This window comes from Lissotriton vulgaris, chromosome 2_1 (genome assembly GCF_964263255.1).
Source record: "Lissotriton vulgaris chromosome 2_1, aLisVul1.2, whole genome shotgun sequence".
In the NCBI taxonomy this organism is placed as follows: domain Eukaryota; kingdom Metazoa; phylum Chordata; class Amphibia; order Caudata; family Salamandridae; genus Lissotriton; species Lissotriton vulgaris.
The window spans coordinates 1,984,134,802-1,984,149,846 of record NC_141687.1 but is presented as its reverse complement, the minus strand read 5'-3'; the positions used below and the strand labels follow the sequence as shown (position 1 = coordinate 1,984,149,846).

The 15,045-nt window shown below is 40.6% G+C and overlaps 1 protein-coding gene across 9 annotated transcripts in view; it reads right to left on the bottom strand.

The window, feature by feature from the left end:
- The window catches only part of PPIP5K1 (diphosphoinositol pentakisphosphate kinase 1), a 1,319,084-nt gene that overhangs the window by 249,745 nt on the left and 1,054,294 nt on the right, over positions 1-15,045 (bottom strand). For all 9 annotated transcript variants that reach the window (XM_086958191.1, XM_086958195.1, XM_086958197.1 and 6 more), the window contains one exon: positions 13,936-14,026. In XM_086958191.1, the coding sequence (XP_086814317.1) occupies positions 13,936-14,026 (91 nt within the window). The remainder of the gene's footprint in view (positions 1-13,935; positions 14,027-15,045) is intronic.

Here is a 15,045-nt window from a genome sequence, read left to right as displayed (position 1 = left end):
ACACGAGTGCAGCAATCAGAAAGCTTAGATAGTCGCATACAAAACAAATGTACAATTATGCCAAGAAAATGAATTTACCTGTTTTTTTTCATCATTGTCTCCATAACTACTGAAAACCCATCATGGTCGAGGCATGTAATTTGAGCTTTTCAAAAAATACACATCCTAAGTAAATATGCACCTAACTTCCCCTAGCGGGGATCTGACCACTCAGATGCTCTGGCTAAAGAATCTACCAAAAGTCTTGGCAACCAGGGGTGTAACTTAACCTGAATCAAAAATAAGTGTTGGAGCTCTCTTTCTTCCTCTTTCTTCCTCTTTTGGCCCCTGTTGTTTTGCAGAGTATGGAAACAGCTCAATATCCAAATCCCATGAAGATTATAGTGAACACTATAAAAGAATAGAACCCAAGGGGACACTTTGTTTCAAAACCCAAGGGAACACTTTGTTGCAAAACCCAAGGGAAACACTGTTGAACTTCAGCACTTTTAAATTTTTATGAAGTTAACATTCATCTACGCATCAAATCATAGCACTTATGGCACTTATGGATCGCTTGATTAAAAGAGGCACTCTGTATCAAGAATAGTCTACTTTATACTGGAAAATTGATACATTTGGATCAGCTGTGCAGTCTGTCATACCCAGCACATCAAACCCTACAGAAACGAATCCCTGCTAGTGGAGAAAGGGTTATGCAAGCTTTTGAAGCAAGGTTTTGAGAAAGTATTTGTGCTCTATAAACAAATAAGAGTGTTTCCTTGGCCGTTTACTCTCAGATTAGAGCGCAGGACTTGATGGAAGGCTGCTGTGGCACTCTTATAGGAGAAATTGAATGAGATCATGGCTCTCGTGGATCAGGACAAGAAAGTGTTTTTGCCCCTGGAGAAATAATATTTGCAGATGCTTTCGACTCATGGGATTAAGTATCGATAAAGCATCTGTGATCCTAGCAAAGTAGAAAGTGATGAAAGATGGAGACCTTGTGGTGGGACACAAGCTGGGTACGCACTACTCATCAGCCAAAACAGAGTTTTAAAGGTTAATTACTCTTTTACATCTACATGAACATCTATATCATACCTCAAGTAAACCTACAAGGATCGGCCCTGTCAAGGTAACCTGTAAGATGTCCTGATTATTTATGTACACAGATTTGTAATGCTCACAGTGCATAACTGAATTGCTTCTAGACTCACAAATAGGTGAGGGAGACAAGACCATGACAGAAGGAGCAGATTTGAGTAAATGTATGTTTTCAGCTGTTTCCAGAAAGTCATAATGTTATTAGTGTTATGCATTTATGAAACCATGAAGTTCCACAGGTGAGGTCCGGCTACTGAGAAGTGCCTTTCACCTCTGAATGTGCAGATTAATGTGTGAGTGCACAGAAGGTTTTGACTCCTGTATCATAGGGGTTCAGAAGGAGTGTATGTCTTTTGTTTTTCTAGGTAGGTTCTGAAGAGCAGACCAAGGGTTCTGAGTAGTAGACAGTGGAGTATTCTTCTAGGTGCTGGGTGTCATATTATGTGTACACCTGCAGTTTCGGCTAATTGGAGCCTGGCTTGTTGTAGACCTAGCTGCAGATGTCTAGCTGAGAGCACACGAGAGAGTCTCCTAAGGCAGCATGGCGAGATTTGGGTTTGAAAGGGAGTGTCTTGAGCAGTTTGAGGTGGCACAAGGTTCACCTGGTCACAGTTCCAATTTGGGAAATGAGGCAGAGATTGGCATCTCAGTAGATGCATAAATTTCGGGCACCGGTTTGAAGCATACAGTTTCTACGAAGAGTTTGGGCAGAGGGAAGATAGTGTACATTTTCATTAGGGGGTAGGAGTACCAAGGACTAGAATTTCAGTATTGAAGTCATTGAGCTTAAGGTTGTTTTCTCTCATCCATAATTCAATGCCTTTCAGGCCACAGCAGACATTGGTGAATGTGTTCCATATCAGTTGTCTCTAACGTAGAACTGATTATCATCAGCAAAGGAGTGGAACTGAAGATTAAAGGAGCAGAAGGACCTAATCAGGAATATTAAAGAGGAATGGTGAAATGGGCGGGGGCCTTGTGGAACCCTTCAAGTCAAATGGCTGAGATTAACTCTCTGAGAATCACTGCTAGCGAATGGTCCTTGAGGAATGATTTAAACCAGAGTAGAGAGTGGTTGTTGGGATGAAAAAGACCTCTGCTTAGTAAAGGAAATGTACCTTTGCTCTGAGCGCCCAACTATACTTCTGTCTGGATCCCTAATGCTGATATTTGCTATCATAGGCAAACATGGATCATGTGTGTGCGCCATCACATATGCCTGCCTCCCTAGTTTGCTGTTTTATTAAACTGATAGGGTACCCAATGAGCTACTCTAATAGTGTTGGAAAGCTACAGCCTTCAGCAAGAGTTAAGCAGCATGAGTACAGTGATGGCAGCGTACTATGTACTGATTAGTAAAAGAGAATAGGTCCTTCTAATCCCGTGCCACCTGAGAGAGGCCTATAGGCTCACCCATCTTTTTTAAAGACCCGCTGTTGTATGCTTAAATCACACTTGGCCTACATCAGTGAGATGTAAAGTGCTGAGCAAAGTAGGAGTAGTGACTCTGGAACTGGATGTATGTGTGCCTGGGAAGGGTACAGTCCAAGTAAGGAGCAGCGCTGTGCAGTACAAGCATGGTTAGTGCAAGTACTGAGTGCATGTATGCCTGCTAGGAATACATTACATGAGAGATGTAGTGTTGTGCAGTGTGTGTGTGTGCAATGAAAGCATGTTCTTGTGAGAAGTACTATACATGAAGGGTAAAGTGTTGTGCAGAGCACATGGTAAGCGTGTGTGCTGGTAGTGTGCGCTCACAAATTGCACACCATGGCAGAATACAGAAAGGATACAGTATTGAGCAGTGCGCATAGAGTGACTGTGTGAGCTGAATGTAAGAGCGTATGGGGTGGCACAATGTATGGCGGTGACAGTACTGTACAGTATATGTGTATGTTTGTACCCTGAGTGCAAGTGTGCCTGCAATGGTACATTACATGGAGGACCCTCGGTTTGATTTTTGGAAGACCAGGCCTGCCTGGTGTAGAGGAACCCTCCACACAGATTTGTGTATTGTTGCAATCCTGTGACCTGGGTGGGGCACAATGGAGGAAGTGAGAAACTTCCCCTGCACACTTCAAAAGGGTGCTCTTTGATTCAGTGATAAATCAAAAGGAAGGGGCCGGGACACATCTCAGAAAGGAGAAGAGACTGATAAGGGAATCACAAAAAGTAGGGCTGGGAGCCCGGGAGTAACCTACTGATGCACATATCACTGTGGCTGACATCCATGTGTGAACTCTAGTCACTGCCATGGCCGGTGTTATGGGACTATCAGCTTCATAGTCTCTCCTGCTGTGACAGACAGGCTTTCAAAAGGTAGAAGAGAGAGAAAAATGCACACTTCAAAAGAAGAAGAACCCCCACATGAAAACTCAGAGACCCAGACCCTAGATCACATTTGGTGTCTGGAAATGGACAATAAGAAGGGGAGGTTGAGACCTCAAAATGTGCCAAACAGGCTGTGTTTGATGAGAAAGCTCTGCAAAACGTCTGCCTGTGACCAATACTGGGAATCAGGTTCTGCAAGTCTCCCTGCTGGGTGAGGGGACATCACCCAGGGAAACCAAGCCCACCTGGCATAGAACCTCGAGCATTTGTGCCTGCCTGCTTGCCAAACCATTTTGCCCTGTAAAGAAGAGAAGAGCGTTGGAGCTAGCAAGGTCCAGTGGGGAGTTCTACCGAGAGGACACGAGGTGTGAGGAGTTAGCTGTGCACTGATCAGGTTGCCTGCATTCTGGAGTGATTCAGCAACCAAGTATGCTAGGAGGGACAGCCGTGGTATCAGTGATTGCAAAATAGAAGTCTTCACCTTGCCAACAGGTACCGCGGAAACCCTGTATGTCAGGAGCGGTAGCCAGTACTGTTTTGACAAAGTTTGGGCCGTTGCAGGTCGAAATTGTGCATTGAGGTGCGTCTCCTGACTAACTCTGTGGAATCTAGTGGATAAAGAGAGGACTTCTCTGCATTGCTGGTATTCAGTCAAGAGCATAAACTGATGGTGCTGCAGTACCATAGACACTTTTCCCTATTTCCTAAGAGTCAGAGGGGACTCTTGAATAAGGCCGACTAGTAAGCATTCCCTGGATGCGGCCACCAGTGAATGATAAATAACCTCAACCACATTGCAAGGAAGAAGGTGGGACTGGGATTTACGGGATAAACGCTAGAGCTCTGACCTCAAGTGTTGCTGCTCATGAATGCTGTTATTTCTTTGAACGTGTGGAGTGGGAAATAAAATACTTATTTTTCATATAAAAGCAAGTATATGATTGGACAATAATTTATTGACATTACTGAGTGCACTGTGAGTTAGGAGTCATGTTTACTAACCTGTATCTACACTTCCCCCTTGGGAGCATTTGACTGCTCATCCACAGCGATCACTGAGACTCAAGTGCAGAAGGGGTACCAGGCCCAGTTGCACAGAACTCATAGTAGGTAAGGCCAAAGAACATCAGGAGTAAAAGGCTTCAACCACTACAGTTGGGCCCAGTAGCACCACTGTACCCCATGGTCCTCTGAAAGAGGCTCTGACAGTGGACAAATACTTTTGCTACCGACTGGAGAAAATGAAGCAGGATAATATGATTCACCATTTTAAAGGCAGCAATTGTGTCTCATCTATATCTGATAAGGGGGATGTCTTATGGCACATCCCAAAAATGGGTATTCACAAGCAAAGAGAAGTTCATTCTTAGCATAAAACTGCTGAGCTTCACGACGACATCCAGGCTATGACCTACAGACCCTCGAAAAGCACATATAGAATTGATTTTTATATTTGTATCCCTCCATGTTTGGGCTGACATGAGAGACAAGGCTGTAATAGAAAGGGGGATAGGGATCACAATGCTCTGAAACTGTAGCACATTGGGTTAGTTGAACATTGCCCTGAAGTAGTTGAACCTTGCTTTTTGGCACATGTAGTTCTCTCTAACAACAAAAAGGCTTTGAAATGGGAGCATGTACAGGCACACCTTGATATTCTGAAACATGTATACATTAATGTGGGAATGCCATGGAAAAAATGAACAAACTATTGGATGAAGGTACAGCCCTTAGCCAAATTATAAAAGTTGATGACGCCCTGTTCACAAGCTTGAGGGATTTGTTCTCTAGAGAACCTAAGAAAACATCTTACGTGGTCCTAAACAGCACCCATGGTATAATGTTAATCATTGGACAGCAAAAGCTTCATTCTTAGGTCCTGTAAAAGCAGGAGATCAGAGTGGCAACCTGAGGCACGTAAAATCTATAAGGAAGATCCAAAAGCACCTGGGAGGTGGAGGTTTGGGCAGATGTAATACATCCAACAAAATTGGGGGACTCCAAAGCATTTTGGGCCATTGTGGTGCATGGTAGCCGCTCTGCAGTCAGCTCAGTAGCCTGCTTTTCACATCAAACCACAGAAGTGGGTTGACCATTTTGCAGACTTGTACTCTGCAATTGACAATGCTGGCAACGTTGATAAGCGTGGTGGCTCCAGCTCCACTATTGCCCTGGGGCAAGCAGAGCTCCATGAGATATCCAAAGCTGATTCCTTTTAAATCAATTTTAGCCCCCAAATCCCCCCTGAGGGTATCACTGTATGTTGTACAGTAAAAACATGGGAACAGCAATGTGGTGTTAGTAGTTATGATTGTAAATTACGTGCTCGAGAGAGGCAATGGAATTGTGCAAAGTGTACTGCACCCTGTCAAGTTTTCAATAAACAGATTAATTTAAAAAAAAAAAGTTAAAAAAACAAACATTTTAGCCCACAAAGCCTTGGGCTCAGATTGTATCCCCTGCGATCTCTAAGCCTCACAGCCAGACATTTGGGCTGTTTATTTAAATCTTTAACAACCGCAATCATAAGAGGGGGACCAATACCTGGGTCTTGGCGCGATTTATAAGAAAGGTCGGCGAGACGAATCCAAGAACTATAGACCAATTAGTCTAATTGATAGGCTACAGAAGATCTTTTGCCGCTGGGCAAATTAACCGACTGGTCACTAACAAATAATACATTTGCAAACCTGCAAGAGGGCTTTCGTCCCAAAATAAGTATCCCGGACTCAATTTTTAGGTTCAATATGATTTATTGTAAAACTGTTTTAATAGGAAAAGGCCACCTTTATGTTATTTTTGCTGACTTTAAATCTGCCTTTCACATGGTCTCAAGATGTAAATTGTGGGAAGTATGGGAGTACTACTAAATATTCTACTTATTCTAATAAAAATCCATGAGAACAACCAAGCACGAGTGAGATATAGGAGGAATTGGGAGCAAACCGATTTATTTAAGATTAAGAAGGGAGTGAGGCAAGGCTGCTTTTTAGCCCCAACCCTCTTCTCCCTATTTATTAATGATCTGGAAGACCCTACATTTTCAAAACAATAATGCCGCTAGAATTGGTGCAGCGAAAATACCTACATTACTATTTGCAGATGACACCCTTCTTATCCCAAAGACATCAAGCGGCGTGCAAGCAATCTTAAATAATGTTTTGCTGTTCTATGCTGACCGTGGCTTAGAGCTGAATATAAGTAAGACCAAATACATGGTGTTTAATCCCTATAAAATCAATAATACGGGCCCACACAACACCTCTAGAGCAAGTATTTGTTTGTGTTTATTTGGGGGAGACCTTGTCTCATAATCTCAGCTGGATGGCCAAGATAATTAAGAGTGCGCTGAAATTACAGCAGGAGACTGGGGCATTCCTAAAGATGGCAAAAAAAAAATAATCTACTAGTGTAACACCAGTGTTAGAGCTATATAAGGTGAATGCAAAAAGTGCTACTCACTATGGTATAGAGTTCTGGGGCTACACAGCCACTAAAGAACTGTCTATGGCTGAGAACAGGTTTCTTAGGAACTTAACCAATCTCCAGCAGAGCGCTCCAACTCTTCGTCTGATCCAAGACGTGGATCTGTATCAGATTACTTTCACTATCCAGTTGAAACCGCTATTATTTTGGCATAGGTTATGGTCAACTCCAGAACTTTAACCATAGAGATTCCTCCTTAGGGAAATCTTAAAAACCACTGCCCACCTAAGGATTCCATGGCTGCTTTATCTAAAGAAACTGTTCAAGACCCTTGCCCTCGAGACTCTCTGGGACCGCCTGGATGACTTTCATCGGACATCAAGACAGCTGACTAAGGATCGGTGTAGATCCTTGGGGCGAAACAATTACTAACTGCAAATAAGGGTCCTCGTCATATCTATTTTGTTTACCACAAGATCGTCCCATCTTATGAACCTTCCTGGATGTTATCCAAGGCTCTCTCCCTAGACAGCTGTATCTAATGTGTAGATATAGGACCTTGCCCACGCTTAAGTTTACAGTAGAATGGGTAAAAACTAGACGGCCTAGCATCATTTGCCCAGTCCGTAATAGTACTCCTGAAACAACATCCAGTTTTATCTTCTTTTACCCAGCATATGGGTTCGGAAGGAAGAAGTGGATTATCCCAATATGCCAACTTGTAGGTATATGGTGTCTTGGGCCAGCCCTCAGGATATAGAAGAATGACACACAGGAGGGGTCATTGTTAGTTTAGCTAAATTTCTACATGGTGTCTGGATAATTTGCAAGCAGTTGGAAGACTTCTTTGCGATCTCAGCTGTAGTTCCTAGTATCCCAGCAGAAATATACAGGTACTGTGCAACTACTAATCAACTAAAATACTTTATCTGATCTTTCTGCTGCTGATCTTCCTAGCTGTTATTTAATGTGTTGGCAAGAAATTAGCAAGCATATTTTAAAATATCACCAGTCTTACAATGTGTGGAGTGTCTTACTTTTCGAGATTTTAATATGGAATGTCGTTATTCTTCTCAACTGTGTATAGCAGGGCTGTGGCATCTATTGGTTCTATTATAAATGTTTCTACAATGATTTTGTATCACGATGTGAATCTTTTTACTGCTGAATTTGAAATATGTGGAGTATTTAACAGCATGTTTTATGGGTTTGTAATCTGAAATAAACATTAAACTACTACTAATATTATTCATTATGTATATATTCCCCTCCAGGAGCAGCTGCGTTTCCCAAATCTTTTATGTACTACCAGAGGATTATATTGTTTTCAGAAATACTTTTCTTTTACCCTATAGCACCGTTTGCCCTACTTTAATCACAAGTGTTGTGTTACACTTATGTGAAATTAGCATACAAATAACTTGATTGTAACATGAACGCACTTAGCCTAAGCTTACCAACAGATCATTGAGTTAAATTATTATTTTAAAAAATTGATTGTAACATATATGCACTGAGCCTAAGTGCACCAACATATTAATGCAGCCTTGAAAAAGCCCTAGTCCTGTGTGCCATGTGGGGCGAACCACCAGTTGGCTGTACAACTCCCACGATTTAATTGGAGTACTCAAATGTGAACAGGATATACGAAAAGAAAGAATATATAATCAATCATAAATTAATGTAGATTCTGCAATTCGATGTCTGCTCAATAATAATTTCCTTAAATAGAAAGTGTTAAGCCATTGGCCACTTTAAAACTGTTGGGCTTTAAATTCCAACTGTTGTAAACATTTCTTAAGTGAAGTAAGGCTTGAATTTAAATGAATTATGTATTCGTAGTCCTTATTTGTCATTAGCTATAGTCCATACAGGTTTCTCCAACGAGTAGTTTGTGAGCTACTGGCAGATCTCAGGCAACCAGTGCATTGATTAGTTCACTGTGTACAGCCCAGCCAACTAAATTAGAATTTGCTTGACTTAATTAATAAATGTATACAAAATTGGAAGCATATATTCAATGCGGAAATATGCATATTTTCACACCTTATAAGCTGATGCTTGGCGTAAAATGGCGGAATTTCCCAAAAATATTTACAGAGGATATTCAAATATTAAATCATGTAGCGCCGGCTCAATTAGAGGCATTCCAAATTGAAAAGGCTTTGCCTGTCACACTGAGATCCCTGTTAGTAATCATGCATATGATGACCACTAATTTAATCTTGCTTGACGTTGTCACTATTAAAACACTTAGGGACACATGTATCACCATTACAAGTAGCAATTACCTAATTGAATTTTCTCCGAGTCACAATTAGGTAATCCCTAATCCTAATGTATGAATCTGTTTTCAGTTTCATTAGCGAGTCTTAATTGGTCGCAAATAGACCTACGTTATGCATATTAATGAGGTAGTTCGCAATTTGCGAGCTATTAGGCATCTACACCATCACAGGGATGGTGGCCTGTTGAGGTTAGCAGACCACCATGTCTGTGATTGCTTTTAAATAAAGCAATCATTTTTTTGTAACGCAGCCCGTTTTCCTTAAAGGAAAACGAGATGCCTTACAAAAAGTAAAATGAAAAGTTTTCTTTTAATTTTTTAAGAACTGGCAGTGGTCCTTGGCATTGCTGCCTGCTTTTAAAAATGCTTTTACAATCATTGACAAAGGGGAAGGGTTCCCCTTCTGGGTGTAACTACCTACTTGAAGTTGGTGGTAATATGCAAATATTTGGCGACTGCATTCACGGTCACAAAACATTCATGCATACCACAGAGATTTGGTATTTGGAAGGGACGCCCTAAACACGCCCTTCCAAATACCGAATGCAAACCCATTTTGCGATTCGGTAACAGGTTACCAAATCACAAATTAGGGTTTGCTGCATCCTAAAAACATTTTTTGCGTTAGCAAATTGGTCGATTTTGCGAATTGGCCCGTTTGCGACGGCAACAATGATTGATGCATGTGCCCCTAATAGTAGTAAAACAGGATAATTTTCATTGAACACAAGTGGTTCTAATTACGAAAAGGGTCGGAGACCCCTGGTTCAGAAGGACAGTAGTTCAATGGTCAAGAATGTATTATATCTACTGTTTATGCTATAAATTGTGGCAAAATATGTTGGTGTAGCAGCATAAAAACCTAGAACTGAAGACAGACAATCACCATCATGGCATATCCTTTGAGATATTTAAAATGTCTGCTCATGAGATAAAAGTCTACATATTTACTTTGCAATAATACCAACTTTGCTTGCATTTGTCTGCCCAGTCCATGCTAAAATCATCAGCAGTTTTAGACTCTGCCTTTTCTCGCTTTTATTTGAAAGTTGCTCCATGCACTTGTTTTTTTTTTTCATAATGTCCCGAAGCCTTACTCCTAATCCACTATCTCATTGGGAAAATAAATGTGTCCATTATATATCCTCCATCTTTCCGTTCCAAAAGCACAAGCAGTGATTGTTAAACCTCACCATTCTAGGTGTCACAGTAGTGAAACATATATATATATTACATTTGGGATGGCACCTCTACAACTAGCACAATACAAGAGATTGAAGCTCTGTATCATATGTATCAGAGAGCAGGCGCCTGCCCCAGGCAGCACCCAAGTTATCCAGGATGTGAGACAGGTCCTAACATTATGTAGATTTAAAATATGGCCCTGTTTTCAGAGGAGCATAGTAAATTGCAGGAAAGTAATATACAGATGTAAAATATTAATGCACATCTAGAAAACCTCAATGGTGATATTTCTTTTTCTCAGCATCAAAGTGGCTAAATACAATTTTTAATCCTATGTTTGATTGCATTAGGTGAGCATTGGTAACGTTGCTGTTGTCACGCCTAGACCAATCACAGCGATGCAGGAGATTGAGCATTTGGCTATAGAACTTGGGGCAGTTTCCCGCTATAAGCTGAATACGGCTAAATCTCAGTTGCTATGTGCCAACATGTCGACGTATTCTGACTCAAGGGTTTGCCAAGAGGTTACTTATTTGGGTGTAAGGCTCAGGGTCTCCGCAACTGCCTTGGTTAGATCTAACTGGGATGCTCTCTTGATGGGGGTAAGGAGACAGCTAGACCGGGCTGAATGCCTGCATCTCTCTCTTGTAGGGAGATGTAATTTATTAAAAATTATGATACTGCCTAAAATGTTGTATTTTTTTAGATGTGTGCCCTTAGAAATTCCAAAGGCGAGCTTGGCACAGCGGCAATCTATTTGTATGCGATTCATGTGGTCTAGGGGTAAGGCCTGTCGGGCTAGGCGATATATAGTATTACCGAGACTGTCAGGGGGCTGGTCTGTACCGGATTTCACTCTGTATTATTATGCTTGTATGATCCAAGGTATGAATATATTGCTTACAGGGGCTGGCCCTCTTGATATTGCGGAGTGCCCCTCTATATACCAGATGTTATTGGGAGTGAAAGCTAAAAACTGCTTGTTTTTACACTTAGATTGGAGCTACTACAAGCGTACTAGATTTAAGGTCTTGGGGGCAGCGTATAAAGTGTGGAAAGTAATCAGGATGGGTTTGAGAAAATCTCTAGGTATACACCATTGGTAGCCACAACTTCTTTCCATCTGTTTTTTGGGATCGTGTGGTCCACAACTGGAGATTAAAAGGAATAAGGCTGGTGGGAGATTTGTATTCGGAAGCGGGTCTTACATCGTTCGATCAACTTAGGGAACACTATCAGCTGCCTAGGGAGAATTTTTTTAAGTACCTACAAATTAGGCACTATTTGTTGAATATGTGTGGTACTATCCAATCCAATCCCTTGGTAGAAGCAAATAGTAAATCAGCAAGGATAGGCACTTTATATGGTCTTATGCTAAGTACTAAGGTTAATGATTTGCAAGAACAGAATCGTAAATGGGGGATTAAATTGGGGCGACAGGATATACGTTTAGAGGTTTCTATTGATTTGGCTATTCAATTATTTTTGTCCGCTAAACTGTCTGCCCAATATTTTAAATCCGTCTTTAATCTCCACCATACCCCAGATAAGGTTTCAAAGTGGACTGGGGACCAAATTGGGAAATGTTTCCGCTGTGGATATCCTTCTGCAGATGATGTACATATTTTTTTTGCATGCCCATCTTTAGTTAGACTATTGACGCAGCTAGAGACATTTTTAACAGAGATTTTTGGTGTCCCTCTGCAACTATCTGTTGTTCAGATTCTCTTAGGGGTGGAGATGGGATCTGGTGCGGTAGGAATATCAAAGCAACAGGGTTTTCTAATATTTCTAGCAACAGCTGTATTCAGATTAAGCATCTCATTGGCTTCAACAAGAACCGCCCACATTTGAGGGCACGGTTCTTTTCTGTATACAATATGGAGCACAGCTTATACGCCCTCAAAGGTCATCGTAAAAAGAAGCTAGGTCAGCAAATCTGGGGCATAGTCTCGCAATATTTGGATTTGGAAACGTAAGATGCGGGCCCAATCTGGTCCCTCGACCACTGATCATTATGGCTGCAGTTTCAAATTTCATGATTTGTAACATTGGTATTTTTTCTTTTTGTATAGGCCAATGTATATGCTTGTTAAGATTGTTTTTTCTTTTACTGTTAATTTGAAAGCTCGCAGCGTATATTATTTGTATGACATGGATTTGAACATACCGACTCATGTATTTTCAATAAAAAATTTAAAAAAAGGTGAGCATTGGTAATAAGTGAAGCAGGGCACACACACAAAACCCACTATCTCTTTTAAACGGATACAAATACAGGAAAAGACACCTTGAAACGATAAACACATAGAAATTAATAACTCAACAATAGCAAACAGCTTGCTTAAAGAACAAAACCTTTTCTTAAATCTTCCAGGGGCACTATTATCAAGGGCATAATTTAATTCACGTATGTTCCCCATTTCCATTTGCAGAAACAAAAATGTAAGTAGTTGTATATGAGCCCCTGATAAACAGACGAATGTCTTAAATACAGTGCGAGTGAGAAACGGAAAAAAGCAATATATGCTTTATCTATAGCAGCTTGCCTATAAAGTGCCACTCACATTTGTTAGCTACTAGCATATTTATTAGTTCTTACTTAAACCAAAGAGTTAAGACAGTAATCCAGTGTCAATCGGTATTGCTCTAAGATACTTGGTGGATAGCTGATGTACCCTTCATTTAGTCTGGTTTTTTGCCTTGCACCCAAATGTCCCCCTGTGGGGATTTTGCAACACAAATGTTTGTATATTGATCAGACTAATATGCATTGTGCCAACAATATAAGTTATTATTCGTTTCTTGAGTAGTGCAAGTCTTCCAAGGGGCAGGTCACCACTATGTTATCTGGATAGGAGGCCTAGTCGCTTTTGAAATATTCCTAGAAATGAACAACAGATGTGAAGGAAGTAGTACCATTGTGATGCAGATTGCGGGAGGTAGCACCCTTAGGGTGCAAGTGGAAAGTGTCCACGAAAAAAAAGGCATTCAGTAGAAATGGGAAGCTTTATGAACAATATGCCTTCAGCAAAAATGGGAAGCTTTGTAAAGATTGGAGCTGCATGTCCAGCTCATCCCAGAGTTGTACATCTTGTGTTTGTGGTACTATTTGACAGATATTTCTTTCTTTTGAAATAGGGGGCTGTATCAACCTCTATGGGATGTATTCAATGAACAGTTTAAGAGATTAACCAGGCTTTTACCTTCAAATGCATTGAATGTTTAGCATAAAGTTTTGCATTTTATCGTTTGCAGTTTTGTGATCCAGCCTTTAGAAGATACCATCATAAAAATGACAAGGAAGTTAATAAACAGGCTTAACAAATGTGCAACCCAAAATGGCAGTTGTGATGAAATACTTGATACAGACAGCAAGCAGTTTACCTATTAGCAACAGGAAGATGCATGAAGTCTTGCCTCAATGTTTACATGTAAAAAATGTATCGTAGGCAAACAGTAACACTTTAAACCTACTGCTATACTTGATATTAATTGAAACATTTAGAAAGTTCTCGGGCCATCAAGCATGTTAGAAGTAGACATAAACCTGAGAACGGTGTTTTCAAATGCTACTGGACAGCTAGGAATGCACAAAACAAAACAAAATAGGATCATACCAAGGCCACTCTGCTTCATGTCCGAAGGCTGCCTAGAATAAGAGGTGAAGAGACGATAACCTCCAGATTTTGACGATGTCTCAGAAAGGACCTGTCAGAAAAAAACGCCAGTGTTTACAATCCCATATCCAGAATTAGAATTACATGGTAAACAAAGCAAATAATCTTGATCTGTCAGCTAGAAAAAAGCCTTCATTGAACTTCTAGGTTGAACAAAAGCGCACAGCTGTAAACTAATCCCAGTGTTTAGTATGAATCTGCCTGATAGAGCACAGCAAACAGACCATACACAAATTTCAACTCAGAACTAGCTCATCTATTGCAAACGTTAGGTCTATACTTAATCTCAGGAACAAGTTCAATGACCACGGATGCAATACAAGTTCTTGCCTCAATAGAGCATATATATTTTCAGACAATTTTGTTCTAAACTGACAACAAAGAGTCCAAAGCCATGGTCATCACTGATATTACATTTGAACTGGGTGCACCACAAAAAGAAATCATTGTGTTTGTTACATATCTCAATTAATGCAAGGATATCAGTCGAATGCACTCATCAGGCTGACCACCAAATGCTGAAATACAAAGTTGTGCCAAAGCACACAATGACAAAATAATGAAGATCCATTTGAGTTTCAATACAATACAAGGTAGTCAGACACATTGGTAGCCAAAAGGAACATTGCAAGAAAGTGGGGAGCACTAAAGGTACCAACAAAAAGAGAGTGGACAGAAGATATGGATTGGTGTATGTTCAGTGAGAAAACAGTGCATGTGTCTAGGGGGTGCCCGGAAAAGTGGATACAAATATGGAGTAAATGGAATTCCTTTAGAGGAGAGATATGTACTAAGACGAAATTACCGGAGCAAACCACCCTGGAGGAATTGGAGGTGTAAGAACAGGATTTACGAATATATTGTAAGCACTATTTATGGTTAAAGAAGCAACTGTGTCATAATGATGTGATGAAAAAAGTGATTACTGTGTTACTTGGGAATCTGTATTGTTTACTGTTTCTATTAAATAAAAAGAAAAAAAGAAAAGGTAGTCAAACACTTGTAGACTTTGGATTTTCAACCATAGCCCCATAAAATGAAGAGGAGTGC